Source organism: Boleophthalmus pectinirostris, unplaced genomic scaffold (assembly GCF_026225935.1).
Source record: "Boleophthalmus pectinirostris isolate CB_2022bp ecotype Guang Dong unplaced genomic scaffold, ASM2622593v1 HiC_scaffold_20, whole genome shotgun sequence".
Lineage (NCBI taxonomy): Eukaryota > Metazoa > Chordata > Actinopteri > Gobiiformes > Gobiidae > Boleophthalmus > Boleophthalmus pectinirostris.
The window spans coordinates 19727284-19754042 of NW_026571153.1; the positions used below are offsets into that span (position 1 = coordinate 19727284).

The window sequence follows — 26759 nt, forward strand, 5'->3', positions numbered from 1 at the left end:
CCAGAATTACAACTGTATTTTACAGTATAGTAACTCCTCCCTCTGGCCGCCATCCCTTCTATTTTGGCTGCTCCTCTGGCTTTGCCCCCTGGATGAGTGAGCCCACTTCTCTCACTGGGACGGTCCCTGAAACGTCACCAGATCCACGTGCAGGACATTTTTAAAAGCAGGTGTTCCACAGTCCTCTGCTCTTCTCTTGCCAGTGGGGACAGAAGTCTGTACCCCCAACCCTCACTCATTTGTCCTAATAGTGTTAGAAGCAGCTCTGTCACTGCATCTGAGCGCTGTGAGAAGAGAGCACCATGAAGTGGGGCTGGGTGATCGTGGGGGTCCTCCTAACTTTGGGAGCCCTCAGTTGGGCTGACACTGGTTTGGAAATCCCAGAGTATGATGGCAAAGACCGCGTCCACGAACTCACATCCAAGAACTACAAATCTATCATGAAGAAGTATGACGTGATGGTCATCTACTACCACAAGCACGTGCAGGGCAACCGCGCGGCCATGAAGCAGTTGCAGATCGAGGAGCTGGCTCTGGAGGTGGGTGACACCAGCAGGCTGCACCCGGAACAGAGTGGTCCATGTGGGGGAAGGGTCAGAGGCAAACAGGGCAGCTGGGCTGGTTTCACATGGAGACTTTGGCTCCAGGTGTACATTCCTGAAGGTGGTCTGGTGAATGGATGTGTGAATGCAGATTATGGTTGTCAACAGACAGAGACAATACAGCTGTATCAGTAATGGAAGTAGGAGTCGCTTGGTTTGGTTTAGTGTATTTAGTATATTTTATTTCTGAGCAACTGGTATTTGAATAAATGTAAGGTAGATCAGTGGACACTGTGGATCATCCCAGGAAGGCAGTAACATTTTTATTGGCTCTGGTTCATTCAGTTTGAAGCCTGTGATGCACAAAAAAGTGCTGCTGATCAACAATAACATTACGTTGAAATTTTCAGCAGAAGTTTCCGAAGTAGGGCTGATATTAGAAACTGTTTTGAAACTTGTGTACTAAATTTGATAATTTTGAATAGATCTATAAAAATGGTGTGTACAAAAATGTGTGTTCATTTTGTGTTTCAGCTCTTCTCTCAGCAGCTGTGATTGTTTTGTTTTGTGTTGTGTTTTTTTTTTTTGTAAATGGAGTCACCTTTCTTTTCAGATCCTTCCTCACAATTGTCTCTTGTCTTTTGCACAGGGGTGTAGTCCCCTCAGCCTTCCTCTGCTGGTCGAAGTGGCAGTGTCTTCTTTCAGCATGTACTAACAGTATAAGCCACCTCTGTAAATAGCTTGGGACTGTTTCTGTATGTGAGGACAGACTAAGTGCGAGGGGATTTTAAAGGTGCACAGTGTAACTTTTTGGTTGGGGGTCCATCCTGTCACCTGCTTGTTTCTGTGGATATGTCACTGCTCTGTCTGGAATGTTCCACAGTATGACATTACACAGCTCTACCTTATATTTATTAAATTACACATGGTTTTAAACCTCAATACCTAGGCAAAAGACCTAGGAAAACATACATTCTGACTGTGAGTGGGGTTGCCTCTCCACAGATCTGGTCTGGTTTGGTCTCCATGAAGATAGAGAGGCACTAAACTGTTAAAATGTGAAAAACAGAACTAATGCATTCTAAAGTTGTGTGTGAATTACAGTATTTGTAGAAAGACAAGTTCAAAACGACTAAATTATGTAAATATTAAAAGACCAATATCACACTATTTTCTGATCTGTTATAATGTTGTTTCCTCATCACAAACATAGTTGTATTTCGCTTCATTCACACATGTTTAACATACAAACCCTGCATATTTAGACTGTTCTCTCTCAAAGATAAAACACTCTGTTCCACCTTGTGATGTCATGTGGTAATACAGAAAGTGCTCCACTGTGTTTGTAAGCTCCATACACCTTCACTAGAATCATTTGGATGATTTCAGCTACTGAACAAACAGTAAAAGTTAGTTGTTCTTGAAAATTACCACTTCATGACATCACAAGGTGGAACAGAGCATTTTGACTTTTGGAGATGTAGACAGACTAATAATAAAGGATTACTCAAACATCTGAGTGAAACAAAAAACAACTCAAGTTATAGTTTTGAGGAGGTAAAATGGCTTAAATTTGACATAATACAGGACCTGTAAAATTGAAATATGTATGTTGAGCACATACTTCTTCACATTAACCTTTCGTAATAATCATGTGACTTTTATATTCGCTAACATGGATTTATCAGCCATATTCAGCTCTGCCTTGTAATTTTTTTGTCATTGTTGAACATCTTAAAAGTGCACTGAGTAATTTTTCCGTTGGGGCTCCGTCACCTGCTTGTTTTCATGGAGATGTCACTGCTCTGCCTAGAATGTGCCACAATATGACATTAAACAGCTCTGCTTTACATTTATTCAATTACAGGTAGTTTTACAGCTCAGAAATACCTAAAACAAAACAGGCATTCTGAGTGTTGCGTCCCCACAGATCTGACATGTAACTTTTGTTGGTTGGTGGTATTTGTAAGGAGTTTGGTCTCTATGAAGACAAGCCTTTAAAATACGGCACAATAATTACAAAAGCATAAAAGAGTAACAAGAAGCATCATGCAACTCTAAACTTCTACTTCTGAACAAAACAATAGTAATACTAGTTTGTGATGTCAATCAAAATGCGACATTTAGTGCACCCAAGCTGATTTTTCGTAGGCCACTATCACACCTATACCAAATGTTGTTTGAATGCAGCTTTAATCACTAAAACAGATCAATTACTATGATTACTATGACTTTTATACTATTAAACAGTACAACAAACCTTGCCACAAATGGGAAGCTGAGTTAATAATTGAGAGAACTGCATGTGCTAGGTGTAAATATTCAATTGCTGCTCATTATTTGAATCAGAAGACTTTAATTATGTAGCAGCTCACATAAATTAAATTGTCACCTGTTTTGTTGAGAAAGCATCATATTCAGAAACACGGTGTACCCGAGAAAATCACTGTTGAAAAGACTTTGGCCTCACAGCTGAAAAAAACAAAAATCCTAAAAGTTAAATTCACAAAATATGTGTAGAGGAGATGAATTAAATTTCTGTCAGTGTTTTTAACCTCCAGACGGACATTATAGAGCTAATAAAGCTAGCACTGTATATGTACAATGAGAGGTAGGTACACAGAAATGATACAAAAAAGGGACGGGCTTTCAGGGAACTTTTAGCTTTATTATTAGCAGGGATGTAACAATATCCACATTTCCTGGTATGATATTTTCACGATACGCATCTCACGGTACCACATTTATTGTGAGATTTTATAGAGGCTAACAAAATTATAAATATCCAACTTTTCCATTAAAAATGTCCTGACAAGCCTTTGGTTCTGTCATAAACAAAAGAGTCAAGATTTAAAAGTGTTTTATAAGTCATTTTATTGTGTAAATTATACTGAAATGCAACTTATTATTGTATATGTAGTTCCTTCTGTTTCTTTTAGCTATTGCTGCAATAAATTTAAGCAAAGAGACTTGAAATTCAATATAGTGTGATTGCCCATATTATGATTGAGAGACTTTTGATGATACAATATCACAATATGTCAGTTATTGTTACATAATTACTAGCTTTATTAGCAATACTGTTTTGTGGTAAATAGAAGTATATGCTCATGTCTATATGGCTAAATTGGGATGTCTGGCTTTATTCTTTCAAGGAAGTACGTTTCCATTTTCCTGTGTATTGTAAAAGAAACACTTAAAGAAACAAACAGATCATGCTTTATTTGCATCTAATAAAGTACTTAACTCATTACAAACCCAGAAGAAAGATCTGTAAGAATCTCAGTGAGCTTTGATGGTTCATCCTGCTTTTCTTCTCTGTCCGAAAAAGCTGCTCTAGAGCTATTCTTAAGCAGCTACTTTTGCTGTTTGGTAATACTTTAAATAACCAAATTCAATCCGTAGCTAACGTATGCTTCTGTGTATATATTTGGAAGTGTTTGTGAGTGACTGATAATATCTTAATCTCTTGTGTGACCTCTGAACTTTGACAAATGGGTTTCATATTTCAGAGATCGCCCCCAACCTTTTTCCTGCATGCTGCCCTCCTATTGAAAGCTGCTGAATAGATGGAGAGTTTGGCAGAGTGGACCTATGAACAGACTATATCTGCCCTTCCACAGGCTGAAGAAGTCTGCTTTTCTTCTTTATAAGACAAAATGCTTAGCAAAGTTAAATCTGATATGGCTGATTCCTGGTAGAGTGGACAGTGTTGAGGTGATGGCAGTTTTTACTTGTCTTGTCATGATCTACTTCTGTGTCAAATGTCATGATTCTGTGTGCAATTTATTATTATTATTATTTTATTTTTTGCGTTGTTACCCTAATGTAATGTTTGTGCATTAGGTGACTGATACTCCATTTATTTTAATTTTTTTTTTAAGAAATTGGAAATAACCAGAAGTTAGAGAAGTGCAAGTTTTAATTTGGGCAAATTTTTGTGAGTTGTCTGTTTCGTTTGTGGTTAAAATGAGTTCTTGCACTGGCTTTTGTCAGATAATTAAATATAAAAAGTGCCAGACTTTTGAACGGCTTTTTGACATGAAGGATCCAAATGATTCGGATCCCACAAAAGAGTTGAAAGTCCCATCACGTTAGTCTCAGGACATGGAGCAGACTAAAGAGGAGATCAAGACTAAAAGAGAATCTAGACTAAAAGACTAAATGACATAAAATGGGAAGAAAGACTTAAAGATGCATTGTGTAACTTTTCTGGTGAAGGGCCCACCATCTGCTTGTCTCCATGGAGATGTTGTTGGTATGGTATTAAATCATCATGTGTTTACTCAATAACATGGTCTTTTATGCATTGAAAAACTTGCATTCTTACTGTGAGTGGGCTCATCTCTCCACAGATCTGACATGTAACTGTGGTGTCACCTGCTGTCTCCATAGAGATAAATAAGCGTAATGCCATACTGTGGAATATTCCAGGCAACATTTCCATGGAGAGAAGCTGATGACAAAGAAAAACAGTTGTTCAGTGTAAAAGCAAGAAAAAAAGCAAAGGAAAATCATTGTCCTCCAGTGCAGTGCTGCCATCACATTCATTTAAAGGTAGTGCAGGAAGCTCATATCCATGGCCCCTAATGCTGCTGTAAAAGGTCTATATTGGCTAATAATCTTCAAACTCGGGGGAAATCTGTACAAAGGTCAGAGGGTTGTCATGGTAACCGACCAGCGTCACTTTTTTCATAAATCTGAGTCCATACATACTTTAAAGACAGTGGACGGTGCTGAAGCTGAAGGAGCCAGATGTTGTAATAGGCTTTTTAATTTGAGTTTTCAGACAAGAGAAAATATATAAGGCCCTATATTACGTTGCATTGTTTCCTCATCACAGTTGTTCCTGGAGTTGTGTTTTGTTACATTCACATGTTTAACATACAAATCCTGTGTAATTAGGTTGAGATTTTCTCTCAAATGGAAAACACTCCACCATGTGATACCAGGTCGTAATACAGGCAGTGTATGTTTCTATGGAGGTGGCAACAGTCTTACATGGCTTAAAGCTCACAAGAGTAAACTTTGCATAATATAGGACCTTTAAAGCCATTTTGTTGTCCTTATAAAACATATTTTGTACACTGTACACAGAGTTATGTCAGAGAAGGCACCACTTACTAGACAAGTCTTTAACATCCTCTATAAATCTTAACCTCTTGTACAATAATAATATTGCTATTTAACTTTTATCTATCTATTTATTTATTTATTTATTAGAGCATTTAGAGTTAGTTAGACTCCCACTCTTGATGCAAACATCACTGGTAGAGTGGCGGATCCACTGACCCACAGGTTGGTGGTGTGTTTCCAGCTCCCACAGATGAATGCTGTTATTGTGTCCTTGGTCAAGGATCTTAACCCTGAATTTTAATAGATTGTTTATTTTATGGTTTATGGTTTCAATAAAGAGCTTTGAGACACAGTGAGCATGCTATCGTGTCAGTGTGCACAGAGCCTATAACAGTGTGAACGAGGCACTAAATTAAGAGCTCATTTGTCAGAGCTGTGGTCATGAGAAGTGACAGGAGTTATGTTCAGTAAGTGTCCATGGTCACTAATGGCTCAGGCAGTGACATCGTGCTGGGGATGCTCTAAACATTTCACCATTAGAAATACATATAGCAGTTACCATGGTGACACAATGCACACATTGGTCAACACCAACATACATTTTTTTAAATACTCTGAAAATTCAAGATAGATTCAATAGCACAAAATAGATTTAAACAGCACATTTTCAGGAGGCTTTGATTAATACGAGCGGTCATGGTTCTGTTTCAACAAAAAATGTGAGAATGACTAACTAAAAACTGTTGGCTAATCCTAGCAAACTTGTGACTGTAATTTTATGTGTGAGAGACTTTAACAGCACACATCAGCTCACCTGTTGTAGTTCTAACTAAACCAGCTCTTTCTGGTCAGACTGTGTTAAAATAAAGCTCAGATTAAAGTTTCTGAGTAACAGAGCTTTTAACAGAGCAGTGCCTTCAGTTAGCATCACACCCCAGAGAATGTTGTTGACATCAACTGCAAAGTCTAAATTCTCAAACCTCAGACCCACCTGTTGTCAGTGGGATTATCAACAGATTCACTTAACTGTTTTATTTACAGCGCAGTGGTGTTCGAGACAAGGCCTATCACGATAATAATTACTGCTCTGACTTTTAATACATGACAGATGGAACTATCTTTTTTGTGGTCAGTATTTATCATGTGCACATTTTCTATGCATTACTGGGGATATTTTATTTATTTATTTTATTATTATTTTATTTTTTTACTTGAAAGGTTGAATTAATAACTTCTATGATTCATTACAGATGCAGTGCGAGTGCTAAAGTGCTTCATTCTGGTATTTATTTTTTCAGCTCATGTTATTCTTTTTGTTGTTGGTTTTAAAATATTTTATAGTTTATCATCTATGTTTTCTCCATCTCAAAGCCACCAACCACTCCTTTGAGGTTAGTGAGGTACAGATCTTAGCCAGAGAAAAGAACTGGTTTGAGAGGGGAGTTAAAGAGAATATTTTTGTTAGGAAAACAATCCATCTTTGATCAGAAATGGAGGGCTCAGACATCATCTGTCTCCCATTTACCTGCATCCTCAGACCTAAATCAAAACAAACAAAACAGTTGTGATATAGTGACAGCCTGTAGCCAACAAACAGAAGCTGTAAACAAGTAGGTGTGTTAGTTTCAGAGTAGTTTCAGTGTAGTTAGCTCCTCCCTGCAGGAAGATAACAGGAAGTGTCCACCAGCGTCTGACCAGATCTGAAGGAGCAGCTTGGATGAGCTGTGAAATGTATTCGATCAAATAGACTTTTGTCCAGGTGACAGAACTGAATTTCTTTGCCATCTGCTTGTCTCTGTAATGATGTTATTGCTTTGTCTGGAATATTCCACAGTATGTCATTAAGCTTAATCATCTTGCATTTATTTAATTAAAGATGTTTTTATTGTTTAAGACCTTGAAATATATGCATTCTTACGGTGAGCGTGGTCACCTCTCCTTAGACCTGGCCTGTAACTTAGCTTGGTGGCATCACATTCTTGACTGTAGCACAGTCCAGGTAAAGCATCTCCATCTCCATGGAGACAAAGACTGAGTGGACCCTCCACCAGAGCAGTTACACAATGCACCTTTAAGATGGGCTGCTTAATATGTGGGAAAACCACAACTGTTAATTAATATTGTGATAATGTAACCTTGAGCAAAAATGCTACTTTACTTTGGTAGTAAATAAAGAAAATTATGACAAAATCTTGACATTTTACATTGACATTTTTGTACTTATAGAAGATTTATTAAGATTTTAAAGACTTTTGGTCTGCAAGGGAAATGACTGTTGCTCACAAATTACAATATAATAATAAATAGCAAAAAAGAGAAATATATAGCTCCTAATGAATATGCGTGTGAATTACTTTTAGTCCAGATTGAGTTCAGAGATCCTCATAGTACAGCACAGCCATTATAACTGGCTAGTTTGGCTTAAAGGTGCATTGTGTAACTTTTCTGGTGGAGGCTCCAACCAAAGGCTTTTCTCCATGGTCTGGAATGTTTCACAGTACGGCATTAAACATTTCAATCTTCATGGAAACCAAACCACACCAAGTATAGGTCAGATCTGTGGAGAGGCGACCCTGCTCACAGTCAGAATCCCTTTTTTTTTCTTGGTAGTTTTGAGCTATAAAACCACCAATTTAATAAATGTAATGTAGAGCTGTTTAATGTCATACTGTGGAACATTAAAGGAGAGCAATGACATATCCATAGAAAGAAGCAAAAAGTTACATAGTGCATAGTGTGATAATGTCCCGTTCTGTAACATTGTTGAAATTTGAGGTTGACCTGATATTCGGACTAAAAACAAGTCTGCTCTCTGCTCTGTGCTCTCTGCTGTCTGCGTGTCAGGGCTCTAAATGGCTTTGGTGAAATTGCCTCTAAACACTTGATAGCTGTAAATGACCTGAACAGACAGCTCCGGGCCTGACCCGCTCACAAGAGTGATTTCCCATTTGTCAAAAACATGACTCTGCGTTCCTGGCACAAGTAATGAATCAGATACAGATGTGAGAGAGTACAATATGATACAGTGATAAGGAGTTTTTCAGGAAATGGAAAGATATACTGTTATATTTTATTCTAAGGCACCTTTCTGGGCACTCAAGGACACCATACAAACAACAATTAAGACATATAATTAAAAAACTTTAAAACCATGATGTATGGACGACCACACGACACATCAAACAGCACTAGAAACAATGACTCTCAAAGGGGTCAAACTATGCAAAATTGGGTCTTTTGAGCTTTAGGCCATGTTAGAATATTGTTACCTCATCCGAAACATACCTAGAGTTATGTTTTGTTTCATTCACACAGTTTTGAGTAATCCTTTATTATTAGTCTGTCTATATCTTCAAAGCTCAAAATGCTCTGTTTCACCTTGTGATGTCATGAAGCGGTAGTTTTCAATTTAAAAACTTACCTCTTATTCAGTAGAGATTGGCAAATCCAGGACTGAAAATGATTCTAGTGAAGGTGTATGGAGTTTAAAAACACAATGGAGCTCTTCCTGTATTACATGACATGCATGAGGGCCTATGTGTGTGTTTTGTTTCATTCACACATGTTTAACACAAAAACTTGGCATATTTAGTCCTCGGTAAGAAAACACTCTACAATGTACCACAGCAGTACCACAGGAAGTGCTCCACTGTGTTTATAAACTCCATACACTTTCACTAGAATCATTTGGATAATTTCAATCCTGGAGTTGCTAACCTCTACTCAACAAAAGGTAAAAAGTATACCTGTTAACTTGAAAACTACCACTAAACTACTACTAAATGACATCACAAGGTAGAACAGAGCATTTTGAGCTTACTTGAGGCTTACTCAAACATGTGTGAATGAAACAAAACACAACTCCAGGTATATTTTTAAGGAGGTAACATTCTAACATGCCTTAACACTCCGAAGAATCAGTTTTGGTAACAGAGGACCTTTAATATGCCATGTACCTAAAATAAATAATTAATAAAATATATTTTTCACAAGCAATAGGCAGAGAATTTCTTTAGAGTCAAGAGAAACTCACACTCATCACATTAGGAAAACCATTGTGCCTGTTTTAAAATTAGCCCCGTACTCACTTTGTAAATGAATAGTTATATGATAGCCGCTGTGTGCGTCGTGTATTAGGGAGAGACACTTGAAGTACTAGAGCTTCTTCAAACAGCTGTGAACAATAAAGCTTGAATGGTGCGTCTCTTAGCAACAGCCTCACGCTCTTGAAAACCCATCTCTGTCCACTGGGAAGAAAGAGCACTCAAAATACCATCAAAATTGTGTGAAATCCAGCCAGTGATTTAGAAGCTAGTATTACAAGCTCAAAATATACATGGGGAAGTAAGGGAGGTATAAACTGTATGTAGACTGCACGTCACCATCACCATAACAACACAATCTACAAAAATGTAAACAAATAAATGATGTAATGTTGAAATTTAAAGACGCACTGTCTAAGGCTCCTCCAGCTGCTTGTCTCCATGGAGATGTTGTTGCTTGTCTCAAATGTTCCGGTATCCATCTTGCATTTACTCAACTACCTTTTTTTTTTTTTTTTTTTTTTTTGTAAATAGACTTAAAAACTTAATTTCTTTCTGTGGGTGGGTTTGCCTCTCCACAGATCTGACATGTAACTTGGTCCTATGGCCTTACTTGTCGCCGTAGAGATAAATGTAATGCCATACTGCAGAACATTCAAGACAACATCTCCATGGAGAAAAGAGAAAAGGTGTTTGACTTCTTCATAAGTTATTCTTTAGTTTTATATATTAACGAAATGTCCTATTTTCTGATCTGTTTTAATGTTGTTTCCTCATCGCAAACATACCTGGAGTTGTGTTTTTTTTCATTCACACCTGCATATTTAGTCTGAGTTCTTCTGTTAAAAGCAAAAATCTCTATTCCACCTTGTGATGTCATGTGGTAATACAGGAAGTGCTCCTCTGTGTTTTTTAACTCCATACACCTTCACTGGAATCATTTGGATAATTTCAGCCCTGGAATTGCCAATCTCTACTGAACATAAGATAAAAAGTATCTGTTAACTTGAAAACTTCCGTTTTGTGACATCACAGTGTGGAACAGAGCATTTTGAGGTTTAGAGATGTAGACAGACTAATAATAAGGATTACTCAAACATGTGTGAATGAAACAAAACACAATTTCGGGTATGTTTTTGATGAGGTAATAATATTCTAATATGGCTTAAAGCTCATGAGTCAAGAGTAAATTTTGTGTAATATAAGACCTTTAAATAAATGAAAAATCTACATTGGACTTTGGAGGAAAAGTAAGTATCACTAATTCATCTGAGAAAAAGGAGAATCATGGTGAGACATAAAAAATTCACAGCGTGACGTCAAACCCAGACATTTGTGCCACCCAAAGACCGATGGTACTGACTGAGCACAGATGTGGAGTTAGCTATGAGTTTTTTCAAAGTATTTCACTGAATCAAATCAATATTGAACTGCAGACATGCCTTCTAAATACAACAGAAAAGTACATCTTTTTACAAGTGCATATTTTTACCACACCACAGAGTGCAGTAGATTCAGTTCACGTGACATTATACGTTTCTAAAAGGTCCAAATGAACTAAAAGGAAGAGAGAATACTGTAATAGCAGTAGTTAAATTTGTTTATATGGTAGCACTATTTATTGAGAACTCAATGTATCCCTCACAAAAACATAGAGGTTCAACAAATCTTAGACTTCAAACTTTATTGATCCAAAAGGGAAATTATTTGGACGCAGTAGCAAATCACACATTGCAATAAAATTTGGACTAATAACAAAGAGCAAAAATATAAATGGTAATAATACATTCAAAGTGAGATGGGGATAAGGAGAAACTGTGCAAAGATGAAGTAGTGATTTGATGTGACATAGGGTTATCTATTACAGAAGGGTGAACTGTGTGGTATTGATAGTGTGGGTGTGATACTAATTAAAGGTACTACAGAAGCTCTATTCTGAGCTTTATTTTACCACAATCTGACCAGAAAGAGCTGAGTTGGTTGGAACTATAACAGGTGAGCTGATTTGTGCTGTTAAACAAGTCTCCATTAGCCAACAGTTTTTTAGTCAATCACTCTCACCTTTTTGTTGAAAATCAAGCACCTAAACAGGACCATGAACTCCTGTATTGATCACAAAAATGCGCTGTGTTTGCCATAATGTGTACATTGTATCACCATTGTAATTAAGGAACATTACGCCATAGACATACATGAAGTACACCCCCAGAGTGACTGCAAAGTATCATTGAATGTGGTCCTGTGTCTCTGACTGTTTGAGTAGAGCTGTTGGAGCCTGTTGGAGAATGAGCTCCTCTGTCCCTCTATAGTCTGGTGCAGTGGTTGAGTTGTTGTAGAGTTGTAGGGAGTATTATCTGTCCCTTTATCGTCTGGTGCAGTGAGTGAGTTGTTGTAGAGTTGTAGGGAGTATTATCTGTCCCTCTATAGTCTGGTGCAGTGGGTGAGTTGTTGTAGAGTTGTAGGGAGTATTATCTGTCCCTTTATCGTCTGGTGCAGTGAGTGAGTTGTTGTAGAGTTGTAGGGAGTATTATCTGTCCCTCTATAGTCTGGTGCAGTGGGTGAGTTGTTGTACAGTTGTAGGGAGTATTATCTGTCCCTTTATCGTCTGGTGCAGTGAGTGAGTTGTTGTAGAGTTGTAGGGAGTATTATCTGTCCCTCTATAGTCTGGTGCAGTGGGTGAGTTGTTGTACAGTTGTAAGGAGTAGTCCCTTTATCGTCTGCTCATGCCCTGTGTTAGAATATTTGTCTTCCTATTTTTCTTTTCTTTTTTCTTCTTACATTCTTATTTTCTCATTTCAAAATCTGTGAATTGTCCATATAATTATGAAGGCAGTTATAATCTGTTTATTTTTAAAGATGCACTATGCAACTTTCTGGCTGGGAGTCCATCACCTGCTTGTTTCAATCGATATTTCATAGCTCTACCTTTAATGTTCCATAGTATGACATTAAACAACAGAATATAGAAAGGCTCAATACCAAACTGTGAAACATTCCAAACAAAGCAATAACATCTCCATGGAGAAAAGCATTTGATGGACCCTCCACCAGAAAAGTTACACAATGCACCTTTAAATTATTAAGACCACCTTCAGACGCTGGTTTGTGAAATCAGGAGACTTGTTTTCCATCAGAATCAGAGCAGCTTGTTTGCTCCTCTTGCTGTAGTGAGTCATACACAGATGGTCGCTGACACTTACGTGGCTCTGAGATTTCTACAGACTTTTTTGTACATGTTAAATAGCCTCTCATTTCAGTGCCACAATAATGCACCACAACACAGGTGTTTGGTTATTTTGGATCAGGGATTTGTCAAAATAGCCTCTGTTTTCTTACCCAAGTACCCAAACACATGACTGTAAATGTAAAGTAGGAGTGGGAGCTGCTGATGTGTTTTTCTCCTCCTGATTGTGTTGATATTTTTGCATTAGATTTGAAAAGTACTGTACTGTAGATGTCTTGGTTAAGGTTAAAGGTGCACCGTGTAACTTTTCTGGTCTAGGGTTCACCAGCTGTCTCCATGGAGATAATATTACATCACCTGAAATGTTCAACTGTCTATCATACATGTTTTGATTACAGGTTTTATTGCCAAAAATTCTGAGAAAAATATGTATTCTAAGTGTGAGTGGGTTACCTCTCCACAGATCTGACATGTAACTTAGCCTGGTTTTGTCAGTTACTTGTCTCTTGTGGTGGACCCTGCACCATCAGCTTACAGTCCACTAAGTTTTCTATTTTATTTTATTTTATTTTATTTTTATCAACAGTTTTTCTAGGGTTTCAAGCTTCAACAGTATCTTGCAGAGTATACAATATCACCCATTTCTAATGAAAGATTAACTGTTCAATTTCATTTTTGGATGTCTGAATGAAATGATTATTAGGGAAACCACTCAAAACTAATAAATACAGCTCGATTTTCAAGTTTGGTGGTACAAGTTAGATTTTGGGATGGTCATTTAGAGGACTCTTTAGTTAAAAGAAAACAAGGTTTGTGTGGTTATTGTGGGATAGCCAGCGGAAGTAACTTGAGCCTGTAGCTCTAAATGCAGCTTTAGCTGTAACATGTCAGCGGCTACATGATCTGAGCTGCACCTCCTCTGAGCTCACAGTTTAGACCAGAGCCAAGGGACATTTACATACACAAAGAGTCAGGATCACAGACCAGGATCACACTTGGTCTATGAGGGAAATGTCTCACTGCCTTATGATGATTTTAATGTTCTTCATATCAAATACCCAGAGGTTCATAGAAAAGCGGTTCAGACTGTGTGCATTTGTGTGAAGGGATTGCATGTTTAATGTTTCTATCAAATATTTCATAATCATTACTGTTCTATAACATATTTATTTACCAATAAATTATATTTTTTCCTTATAAAACAGTTCCTTCTCAGAGGATGCTAGGGACCCCTGTAAAAGATGTGCTGTTATTAAAATTATGCTGAATATTTGTATGACCAAATGCTATGGTTTTAAACATGTCTGATCTACTTTATTCTTAACATACTAATGCTAATACTTCACTTTAACAATAAGCAGTCCACACATGGATGCCAAGATTATTTTGTAATCAGACAACAACATATTCATAAGAACAAAAAAAAAAAAACTGTGACAATTTTAGAAGCAAAAATAAGTTTTTTTTTTTTATATTATTATTTATGTCTCATCGACAGCTAACTACACTCTGGAGGAATAGGGATCTATCACACAATATGAAAGTAACACTAAAATGTGATCCTGTGACATCCCAAGTCTACATCAGACTGTTTAGAGTGGGACTCAATACCTCAACTCCTCCCACACGTCTCTGTAATCAGGAACACACAGGTTTAATCAGGGCAGTATAGTGTGATGTCACCAAGTGCTTGAAATCACAGTGGCCTTTGGAGGCAGCATACATTCACTTTTTGACTGTTATTGGCCATAAAGCTGGAAAATTGACCTAGTCTGAACTAAAACTACCAAAAAAGACTAAGAACAGTGGTCAAGGTTATTACAACACCACAGACACAGTTTAGTACCAGTGAAAATTGTATTTCCTGTTTAGTTCCACTTTAAAGAAATGACTGTTATTACCTAATGGTCAGTGGTTCTGAGAGGCAGATCTGTTTGAGGCAGAAACACTGTGGCATGTGTGGTGGACAGAGATGGATGTGTGTGTCAGACCATGTCAGGTGTCCCTCCCATTCATCACCTCACGCCCTCTCTGTATGTAACATGTGCCTGCCTCCTCCAAGAGTCTGTGCAGCTTCTTCACATGCCTTCTCAAGACCTTATATAGATGAAAAACTGCCCACTGAGTCTCCTACCACTCCACTACTCATATAAATACACCACGCTGACCCATATGGACATGTAGTGTGGTCAATGGGAGAGAAGGAATAGCGTTAAAGCTTTAGAGTAATGTATACAGCAAAACTCATTTAAGATTCTGTATTTTTAGGAATGTGAAAGTTCAAACGCAGGTTAAATAAAGTTCAAAGTATGCTCTCTGGTGCTATGATTTTATTATCAATTATTTTCAATTGTCAAGTTTCTTGCATCTCCCTGGACTAGACAATCTTGTGAATGGCCAAAAATGTGAATGTCAGAGCTCTTCAAACTAAAAATGTCACAAAAAAGCAAATCCAATTTTATAATTGAAATTCCTTAAAATAATTCAGTACAGAGGCTCACATGTATTAAAACATGTTTTGTAAGCACAATCACAAAAACATCTAACCTTACATCCTCTTCTATCTATTGAATGGCCATGAATAACACTTTTTCAAATTCATAAAAAACTTAAATAGAATGTATAATATAATATAATATACACAAAATATATTCTATTTTGACTTACTTTCAATAAAATGTCCAGTATTTTCAAATTGGCATAAGTGTCCAAGAAACAACCACATACAGTGGAAGCAAAACAATAATGTATGATACAGCTTCCACAAGGCCGAGGCTTGAGTCATTCAGACGATGAGTCTGTATGAGAGGGATCCTTCTTGTGGAGTGAATGGAACAAGCAAACAGTGAAAAGAGATGGGCTGGAGTAAACAGAAGAGATATTGTTGATGTTTTTGTTGTTATTATTGAAATGTGGACCTTCTCTGTTCCTGTGAAGGCCACAGCTCCTAAAGCGTTACCTCTTGTTTCAGTTGATCACGAGTCAAGCCGCGCATGTCTTTCAGGTATGTTGAGGTCTGCCTCATGTGTTTTAGGCTGGGCTGTGGTCCACTCCTCGCCCGCTGACTGTTCCCTTCTACTCCTTGATTGCAGTTTAGTTTTCAAAGAGGGAATTGCAAAAGGTAAAAATTCACAGGCGCCACAGACCCACCATAAGAGACTGAACTGCTTTCAAAGTCAAGCAGCATCAGCTTTGGCTGCATTAGCCTGTTTGAAATGGATTATGTCTGAATCTGTGTACAGCACCACACATGTGTTTAACATGTATTCTAATATGCTATGGACATTTATTCACTGAAAGCAGCATGAGAAGAGTTGGCCGTTATGCTTTTCTGCCCTAACCTACTATAAAGACATTGTTCTAAATTCTTCATTCTTAAGATTAAATATGACGCATATATAATATTATAAGCTCTGTAATGTCCCACAAGAGTGATATCAACTACAAAAATATCAAAATTTATTTTACAATTTTAGAATTTAAATGATCAGTCATGATTTTTGTCACCTCTTCACTAGACAGTACTAACTGAGAGCTTTTCTGGCTGTAAAAGCAATAGAAACCACAACATGAAAGTCTTTGCTGGGCTTTTGGACGCAATTGAATGCAATCCGTTTGCAAGACCTTGTAACTGAACCTGCTGCTTTGCTGTCTCTACAGACTGCTTTTGCCTCTTAACCTTGTTGCAGAGTCAGTTGACATTTATAAGCACTGGATTCTAAAAGGGCGTTTCAAATCTAAACGCAAGGCTAAAGGAGACTTTTATAGAAAGTGCTTTAAGGGTGTCGAGAGAAAGAGGGACCTGAACACATCAGAGATATTTACAGTCAGTGTAAATATGTGGATGCATGTTTGTAGTGGTTTCTCTTCCATTGCACCTGTCACAGTGACTCTTCCCCTCGACATAGCTGGCTCAAGTTGTGCCCCTCTTGTTCTGGTGCAGGCGCAGCCCATGCTCCTGTCACACCGATCAGGAGCGTTGTCAATTGTTGGCTTTGGTTTCGCTGGATTTAGAAAAAGCAAGGCAGCAATCCACAGCTTCTGCATTTGAGGAATTGAAATGAAAATGAAAACTGTGAATCTGTGGAAACAAAGAACATTTACTTGTGTTGTTATTTACAGTGTGCTTGTTAAATGAGCTTATTTAATGCCGCCTTTCTACCTAAGCCCTTACTCCCACCTCTGCTTTGTCTGTGTGCTCAGCTTGCAGCTCAGGTCCTGGATGACTTGGAGGACGAAGATATTGGATTTGCTCTTGTTGATGAAAAGAAAGGTGCTGCTGTTGCCAAGAAGCTAGGTAAGGCTTTACATGTCCTTGAAAACAAAGACAATATTAAGATCATACAACAATGTAATGTACTTACAAATACACATGATATTAAACATTTTAAATCTACTAAATTTTAAGTTACAATGTTGTTACCTTTTCAAAAACATACCCAGAGTTGTGTTTTGTTTCATTCACACATGTTTGAGTAACCCTTTGTTATTAGTCTTTCTACATCTCCAAAGCTTATAATGCACCATGTGTTGTAATAAAGTCATAGTTTTCAAATGAACAGCTACCATTTACCTTTAGCTCAGTAGAGATTGGCAATCCCTGATCTGAAATAATCCAAATGTTTCTAGTGAAGGTGTATGGAGTTCAAAAATGCAGTGGAGCACTTCTTGTATTATCACATGAAATCACAAGGTGGAACAGAGTATTTTCAATTTGAGAGAAGAACTCAGCCTAAATGCAGCACTTGTGTTGAACGTATATGAATGAAACAAAACACAACTCAAGGTCTGTTTGTGTTGAGGAAACTACATTATTTTAGTCCTGGTTTAGTCCTGGTTTAGTCCTGGTTTAGTCCTGGTGTCCTAATGATGTTCAGTGATGTTAAAAGTAGCCTCAATTAGGCCTGCATGAAGTTGGACATTATTTGCTGTTGCGAAAATCATTTATGAATCCACTTTAGAAAAAAAGATGAAAATACAATATTAAGGGCAGGTGAAAGGGAGATTGGGGGGGCTCAGCTGTCTTTACCTACTCTAAGGGAACGCTCACATTCACCCATTTGAAAACCCCTGCATTATAACATAGATCAGAAAATAGCATCATATTGGCCCTTTAAAGGGTTCAAAGAAAATCTTAAAAACTAGTAAAGACACCTAATAAAAATGTCCATCTATCTTTTCAGGTCTGGATGAGGTGGAGAGCATCTATGTGTTTGCTGATAATGAGATCATTGAGTACGACGGAGAATTGGCAGCAGACACTCTGGTGGAGTTCCTGTATGATGTAAGTTTGTGTAATTATGACTTGTGCTTGATTCATGTACAGTCTAATAATATAGTAGTCACCTTTTACAGGAAAAAACTGAAAATCAAACCCCTAAACCATGAACACGCATTTTGATTGCAGGCTCCTGAAAATGTGTTGTTTAAATCCATTTTGTATTTATTCTTGAGTCTTCAGACCATCTTAAAACTTTTTGGTAGTTATTGCTAATATGTGCACTGTGTCACCATGGTAACTTCTGAAGCTTCAGTAAAACACTGATCAGCTGACTGGGGTTGAGTACACTGAAGGAGTCATTGTCTTATAGGTGATTGAGGACCCGGTTGAGATCATTGACAATGAACGTGAGCTCAAGGGCTTCTACAACATGGACGAGGTCATCAAACTGGTCGGCTACTTCAAGAGCGAAAAATCCTCCCGTAAGTGATCACAACAGTGTCATTCAAACTCTGGATAAAACATTAAATAATATTTGATTTCTTTCATTGGCTAGACTTCATTGAGTATGACGATGCCGCAGAGGAGTTTCATCCTTTTGTCAAATTCTTTGCCACATTTGACGCCAAGGTTTGTAATAGTTAGTAAGTAATAAAACACTACTAATTAACTTAAGTAGTCATAGGGCTTCTCCCCAGCAACAATATGTTATGGAACATACAGGTGGAAATTAGCACTGGTGCTACAACCTGGTACAAGCATCTCTCCTGTTAAGATTAATGTAAAAATTGTGCACTGTCCCTGTCTCATTAAATTTAATAAAAATAAAACAACTAGGAATGCACCAAGCCAGCTTTTTCAGTTCTGATACTAAAGCTTTAAAGACCTGTTGATACACAATATTAACCAATACCAGTGCAGAGAACAAAAATTGTGTTTATTGCCTTAAAACTAACAAACAAAACTGATTCAAATGTGTAATGGAGCTGTTAATTGTCTCTCAAATAACTGCAGAACTGCCTTGTATAAATAAAAATAAATACAAATTCAAATATCACATCCATTTTTTAGAGATGTAACAATAACCAAAATATCGTGATATTGTATCGTCAAAGTTCTCACAATAATATCGTGGACCATTGCAATATATCGAATTACAAGTCTCTTTGCTTAAATGAAGAGTTATGGTGCAGCAATAGCTAAAAAAAAAAAAAGACAGAGAGAACTACATAGACCATGATCCTTTGCTCCATTTCAGTGTAGACTGCAAGAAGAAATAACAGTTCTAAGCACTTTTAAGTTTTAGTTCTTTGGATTAAGTCTTGTCAAGGCATTTTAAGAGGAAAAAGTAGCAGATTAACAGTTCTGTTAGCCTCCACAAAATATCTCAACAAATATCGTACCGTGAGATGTATATCATGAAAATATCATACAGAGAGATTTGGATATTGTTACATCCCTAATCGTGAGCCTCCCCAACATATCGTGAGCTTTACCACGATAACGCAATAAATATCGTACCCTGAGGTTCATACCATGACGATATCGACTTATAGACTTGGACATCGTGTCACTCCTTCCATTTATATGTCTAACCTGGATATCAAATGAAATAAATATTTGGCAGCAATATTTGATCCAGCAAAATTTTCAGTATCAGATTGATGCATCCTTAGGAATAACCGAATCAAAAAGACACACCTTTATTATCTATTCTATCTAATTTTCTGTCGCTCACACTATATGACTTCTCACCTCATCAGACAATATTATAGCCAAACTCACCCCAGAAACTTCTTTAAAAATTTCAGATTGCCAAAAAATTGAAGCTGAAAATAAATGAAGTGGATTTTTATGAGCCGTTCATGGAGGAGCCTGTGACAATCCCTGGAAAACCATACATCGAAGACGAGCTGGTGGAATACATTGAGCAGCATGACAGGTCACCATTTACATTTTTGTTCTTTGTTATTATAATATATTGCGATGTGTGAGCTACTGTTTCCAAGTAATTTCCCATGTGAATCAATAAAGTTTGTCTTAGTCTAAGGTGGCTGCAAAACACCACAATACGTTTTTCAGATGTATTTCAAATTAATTTTACTTCCAAATGTGCAGGCCTACGTTGAGGAAGCTTGAACCTCACAGCATGTACGAGATCTGGGTAAGAAGCTCACAATTTCTGTTCAATGGTGGAAAATAAAGTTATTATAATTACCATTGCATTAATAGGAGGATGATATCGATGGAGAGCACATTGTGGCTTTTGCAGAGGAAGATGACCCAGGTAATGTAGTATCTCAAATATCCTACAAAAAACGCTCTTCTCAAAAATAAAATATTATCAATAATAATGCAGTTACTCCTTGTTTTCAAAGATGGTTTTGAATTCCTGGAAATCTTGAAGGAGGTCGCTCGTGAGAACACAGACAACCCTAACCTCAGCATCATCTGGATTGACCCAGACTTGTTCCCTCTGGTATGAACAATGATTCATGCCAAACTACATAATACATGACTCACATGATGATGAATAAGATGGTATTAGATTTAATAATTACATGAAAAAATACATAAACTGACTCACTGTTGTCTTATTTTACAGCTGGTTCCTTACTGGGAGAAGACCTTTGGCATTGACCTTGCCTCTCCTCAGATTGGCGTTGTTGATGTTGAAGATGTAAGAAAATTATTTAACAAAACTTCCTGCAGGATTCATAGTGTCAGTGTGATACTGAAGGAAAATGGTTCTATTCTGGAAGTCACTTAAGTGCCTTCTTAGTTTAGAAGGACTACCAATAAGGTCAACCCCTGAGTATTAGTATTTCATTCTAGGACACTCTGATGACTTTCATTTTACTAGCAAGACTCTTTATACCTGGGAGCCAGGTAAACACTAGTCTGATATTTTGGCTGGTGATGAAATGGTTCATTCCCTCAGAGTCTTTCCTCTGGAAAGTCTTCTGCCACATTTGCTGCCAAATATGATGGAAAAAGCCTGTAGCATCTCAAAAAATCCATAGCAAGCTCTTTAGTTAACTCCTTAGATAGCCCCTTGCATGGTCTTCATGGATACAGAAAAAACAAACAGATTTCACACAATCCAACAGTCCCTTGTGTTCAGTCCTTCAAAGTATTTCCTCTGGAAGGTCTCGGAGTTAAGCATCTCAAATCTCCATAGCTAGGTCCTTAGTGAGCCTCTAGCATAGTCTCCATGGATAGAGGAAAAAACAACTAATTTCACACAATCCAACAGTTCCAAAGTTCAAAATTGCTCAGTGTGTGAGCCAGGTAGCCACAAAAGTAGCCCTAGAACTAGATTACGTATGGTTAGTCAACATAGTAACATATTTTTATGTTCTATACATTTGAGATGTTGTAATAAATCGCTCGGTAAATTGAATTTTAATCAGTTATTTTAAAAATTATAAGTTTGTTTCAGAGTTTTGTTTTGTTTTTTCCCAGGCTGACAGTGTGTGGATGGAAATGGATGATGATGATGAAATGCCCACCGCTGACGAACTGGAGCAGTGGATCGAGGATGTTCTTTCAGGCAAGATTGACCCAGATGATGATGATGATGATGATGATGATGATGATGATGATGATGACGATGATGACGATGACGATGACGACGATGATGACGATGATGATGACGACGATGATGACGATGATGATGACGATGATGACGATGATGATGATGATGACGATGATGATGACGATGACGATGATGATGACGACGATGATGATGACGATGATGATGACGATGATGATGATGATGACGATGATGATGACGACGATGAATAAGTTTTATTTTTTTAATGTGATTAAATCATTTAATGTGATAGTTTGAAATCTAAAGCTGTATCTGGTAGCTGAAACTACCTTATACTATCTTACTACTTCAACTGGAATAACAGGCATTTACTAAAACTGAACTAATTTGACAATCACAAACTATCACTTTAAATATTGTGTAGCAAACCATTTAGTTTGCTTTTGTGTGGTTTCCTGTGAAACCAGAACGGTAACTCTGGCATGATTCAATGATCCTGCCGGTAAGTTTTTTTAAAGACAAGGATTGACCCTCTGAAGAGCGGGTTTATAAAACAGGTGTGAGTTATCAGATAATCGCACTAATTTAACAAACAGTTTGATACACACCCTTTCTACCGACATTTTCCTATAATGATATTCATGTTTAAATGTCATGTTTTTTACTTGAAAAAGAGAAGAAACACTTAAACCCAAACCCCACTGGACAGTCTTAAATCCTGGCATATCTCCCATGGAAAAAATAATGTTTAGCGGCTTAAAGAATTAAGATCAGCACACACTAGTACATACAATACATGATATAATTATATCAATAACTCATGTATGTATCACTGAATAAAAGTTGGGAGAGTCAAACAGTGCACTGTTCTACGTGTTTTGCTGCTTTTGTAAATGTTTGGCAGTATGTGTTGTATTTTAGGGTACAAGTTCTTGATGAAAAACCATCATACTTGGCTTGAACCTAAATTAATGTGGAGCCTGGTGACGTTTTATGAACTCACAAACCAAACTCAGATAATTCACAGAAATAAAAGTATCACTGCACTGGGCAGAGAATGCAGTATTTAAGATACGTTGTGATTCTTCTCTCAATAAAAACAAAGGTAAAAAATGGATATACGGCTTATGTTTTCTTTATGTTTATGTATTATTCTAAGAAGAGTACATAAATCAATCAATCAATCAAACTTTATTTGTATAGCACATTTCATACATTTGAAATGTAGCACAAAGTGCTTCACATGCAACAGAAAAATTACAATACAATATATACAACAATTTAAACAGAAACATAAAACATAAACATAAAGCTCTTAAAAGTAAAAAAAGAAAAAAAAGAAAATGGAGAGCTAAGATCAGATGGAGACTAAGTAAAATAGTAATAATAATTACATTTAAAACCACTATAATAATAACAATAATAATGATAATTTAAGTTAAAACAGGTAAAAGTTTCAATTAAAAGCAAAATTAAAAAGATATGTTTTGAGTTTACTTTTAAAAATATGAAGCGGACCTCAGATCCTCAGGTAGACTGTTCCACAAACAGGGGCCGTAAAAGCTAAAAGACGCCTCACCGTGAGTTTTAGTTTGGACTCTTGGGAGAGTTAAAAGAAGACTATCTGAGGACCTAAGAGTCCGAGAGGGCTTATATGATAAAAACAGATCAGATAAATAAATAGGACTAAGACCATTAAGAGCTTTATAAGTGGAGTGTATGGTGTATGGAGTGTTGTTTAATATTTCTGTAAAGTTTGTCATAACTTCAGCAGTAATACAGCGTTTTCTGACAATGCATTCTCATATGGGGGGTTGCTCAATAGTTAGATTAAAAAATATACAGGCATGGTCTGAGAAGCCCACCTCCACAACATGGTTGCTATTTGGACAAGTGCACATTTATACGTCTACAAAAATAAACACAAAATCAATTATTATACATTATATTTACAATATTGGCAAATGCAATATCCATTGTGCGAGAGAGTGATTGGTCTAGTCTCTGGTTTTAAGTTGTTGTTGTTTTTTACAGTTAAATGTGCTGTATATGGCCTGCACTCTTGCTGGTTTGAAAAAGGATCTACAATCATAACTGAAGCTTTGTAACCGATGCCTAAACCTGCATAGAGGACACCATAGACCATAGACTGCATGGAAAATCAGTGCAATTATATCAGAAAAAAATCTACTAACCAGACCTGAGGATGCTGGAGGACTTGAAGAAGATAAGAGGGATTCAAGACTGCTTATGGAAACTGAACTCCCTCTGGTAAAACTGATTATTGTGATCTTTAAGTCATGTTATAATGGTTGTTACCTCATCAATGATGTGATGTCATATTTTGCAAGTTACAGCTATCTTTTACCTTTACTTCAGTAGAGATTGGCTATTCCAGGGTTGAAAACTTCCAAATGGACTGTAGTGACCATGTATGAAGTTTAAAAACACAGTGGAGAACTTTATGTATTACCACGTGACATCACAAGGTAGAATAGAGTGTTTTCTGTTTGAGAAAAGAACTCTCAGGTAAGGGTTTGTGTGTTAAACAAAACACAACTCCAGGTATGTTTTTGATGAGGAAAGAATATTTTAACATAGATGAGAAAATAGCAGAATATGAGCTCTTTAAAGATAAAAATAATTTTTAAAAAAAAGGATTCAGCCTGGGTAATTATTGTAAAAAATAATAAAATCAGAACATTTAAAACATATTTTTTAATGTAAATAAATCATAGACCCCGAGATACTTGGACGGAACGGGAGATTGACAAGCGGATCGGTGCAGCTTCGGCAGTGATGCGGTCGCTGTATCGGACCGTTGTGGTGAAGCGGGAGCTGAGCCGAAAGGCGAAGCTCTCGATTTACCGGTTAGTCTTCATTCCTACTCTCACCTATGGTCATGAGCTCTGGGTAGTGACCGAAAGGACGAGATCGCGGATACAAGCGCTTGAAATGGGTTTCCTCCGCAGGGTGGCTGGGCGCTCCCTTAGAGATAGGGTGAGGAGCTCAGTCATACGGGAGGAGCTCGGAGTAGAGCCGCTGCTCCTCCACGTCGAGAGGAGCCAGTTGAGGTGGCTCGGGCATCTGTTCCGGATGCCTCCTGGGCGCCTCCCTCGGGAGGTGTTCCGGGCATGTCCCACCGGGAGGAGGCCCCGGGGAAGACCCAGGACACGCTGGAGGGACTATGTCTCTCGGCTGGCCTGGGAACGTCTCGGGGTCCCCCCGGAGGAGCTGGAGGACGTGTCTGGGGTGAAGGAAGTCTGGGAGTCCCTGCTTAGGCTGCTGCCCCCGCGACCCGGCCCCGGATAAGCGGACGAAAATGGATGGATGGATGGAATAAATCATAACTATATACAGTAAATCTCAAACAAATGCTCTAAATCTCACTCTGAGTTATCAATATTATAAATTACTTTAATCACAGCAACAAAGAAGAGGATTTTATGATCAATCTAGTATTTACCTAGCAGCATCTGCAGTGATGCGGTTGCTGTATCGGACCATTGTGGTGAAGAGGGAGCTGAGCCAAAAGGCGAATCTCTCGATTTACCGGTCAGTCTTCGTTCCTACTCTCACCTATGGTCAGGAGCTCTGGGTAATGACCTGAAAGGATGAGATCGCGGATACAAGTGCTCGAAATGAGTTTCCTCCGCAGGGTGGCTGGGCGCTCCCTTAGAGATAGGGTGAGGAGCTCAGTCACACGGGAGGAGCTTGGAGTAGAGTCACTGCTCCTCCACATCGAGAGGAGACAGCTCAGGTGGCTCGGGCATCTGTTCCGGATGCCTCCTGGGCGCCTCCCTCGGGAGGTGTTCCGGGCATGTCCCACCAGAAGGAGGCCCCGGGGAAGACCCAGGACACGCTGGAGGGACTATGTCTCTCGGCTGGCCTGGGAACGTCTCGGGGTCCCCCCGGAGGAGCTGGAGGATGTGTCTGGGGTGAAGGAAGTCTGGGAGTCCCTGCTTAGGCTGCTGCCCCAGCGACCCGGCCCCGGATAAGCGGAAGAAAATGGATGGATGGATAGTATTCACCTACTGAAACATGTCCCCTGTCTATAATCCTCTGCTGACATCTAGTGGTGACATGTTGACTTTAGCTCGAATAACATTGGGGAAAACTAAAACAACAAATAGTTTTTCATTGAAGAATTAGGCCTTCATGTGTAAGTTTAAAACATGTTTAACCAGCCGTCTAGCCTAAATCAAACCTTATGTGTATAATCTACTATTCAATTACACAAAGTAACAGCCACACAATGCCATTTAGTTGTCTATTTAGGAAGAAAAACATATACTGTATTGATTAATTTTGGCTTACTTTTTTTTTAACAGAATGGTTGTGTGGGGTATTATCAGGCTTAATGTATTTATCTAATCATCATCACACAAGTCTCTCTGGGCCCCAGGAGCTTCTTGTCTTGTGAACATGGCTTTGTCTTTGGCTCTTTTCCAGCTCAGTCTGACGTTCGACAGCTGGTTTTCTCTGAGATGGTTGTCCAGCTGAAGAAAAAGGAGAACAACAAAGTGAACTGTTGAACGAACTTTGAATATAAAATTCGTTATTTTTTTTTTACATATTTCACCAAATAGAATACTCCTTCTTTAAACCAGCCTCCCTAAACATCTGTCTGTTTGTAGTGTTGCTACACGGCTGTCACTGCACAAACATGCTGGTGCTGGTGCACACCTCTCGCCTCACGCTCGACCCATATCTTCCATAAAGCAGCTGTGAGCTGTGTGAAGCTGTCCTGTCTTTGATCTAGCCTGAGACTGAGCCCTGTTGTCTCCAACAACTGTATATGAACTCCCCAAATTCATTTTCCAGGTGTCGATGGTGGTCTCTCTGCATTTTTGTTCACTTGTTCTGTCTTTTGATATACATTATTTACCTGTGTGCCTTATGGGGTCTTTTCTCCAGCTGAGACTGGAGTGGCGTTGTTGCAACAAATGATAACAGATGATTCATCTGCTCACTACTCTGTCACCACATTAAAGTCATTTCATTAAATGTTTTCAAACAAAAAACATCCACCTTTATAAACATGTTCTAAATTACATGGTATTATTTGTAATAATTTTGCAATTCTTTGTTCTCCTCTCATATGTTACTGTTTAAATTTCACTATGTGACCTCAGTC

General features: G+C 38.0%; 1 protein-coding gene across 1 annotated transcript; it reads left to right on the forward strand.

The window, feature by feature from the left end:
- The first annotated feature begins 277 nt into the window (after positions 1–277).
- Positions 278–22721, forward strand: casq1b (calsequestrin 1b). The gene is made up of 11 exons (XM_020937837.2): positions 278–539; positions 17049–17142; positions 18029–18129; positions 18437–18548; positions 18623–18696; positions 19878–20008; positions 20185–20230; positions 20299–20353; positions 20445–20545; positions 20672–20746; positions 21532–22721. Exons 1-11 carry the CDS (start codon positions 303–305, stop codon positions 21871–21873), a joined length of 1368 nt encoding a protein of 455 aa, XP_020793496.2. The 5' UTR covers positions 278–302; the 3' UTR covers positions 21874–22721.
- The last annotated feature ends 4038 nt before the right edge of the window (positions 22722–26759 follow it).

What these genes read in the sequence shown, in the direction of transcription:
- casq1b (XM_020937837.2), top strand. Translation starts at nt 303, where the DNA reads ATGAAGTGGGGCTGGGTGATCGTGGGGGTCCTCCTAACTTTGGGAGCC. An exon ending in TGGTGGAGTTCCTGTATGAT is followed by an intron (nt 18,130 to 18,436) that starts GTAAGTTTGTGT and finishes ATTGTCTTATAG; the next exon opens with GTGATTGAGGACCCGGTTGA. An exon ending in ACAGCATGTACGAGATCTGG is followed by an intron (nt 20,231 to 20,298) that starts GTAAGAAGCTCA and finishes TTGCATTAATAG; the next exon opens with GAGGATGATATCGATGGAGA.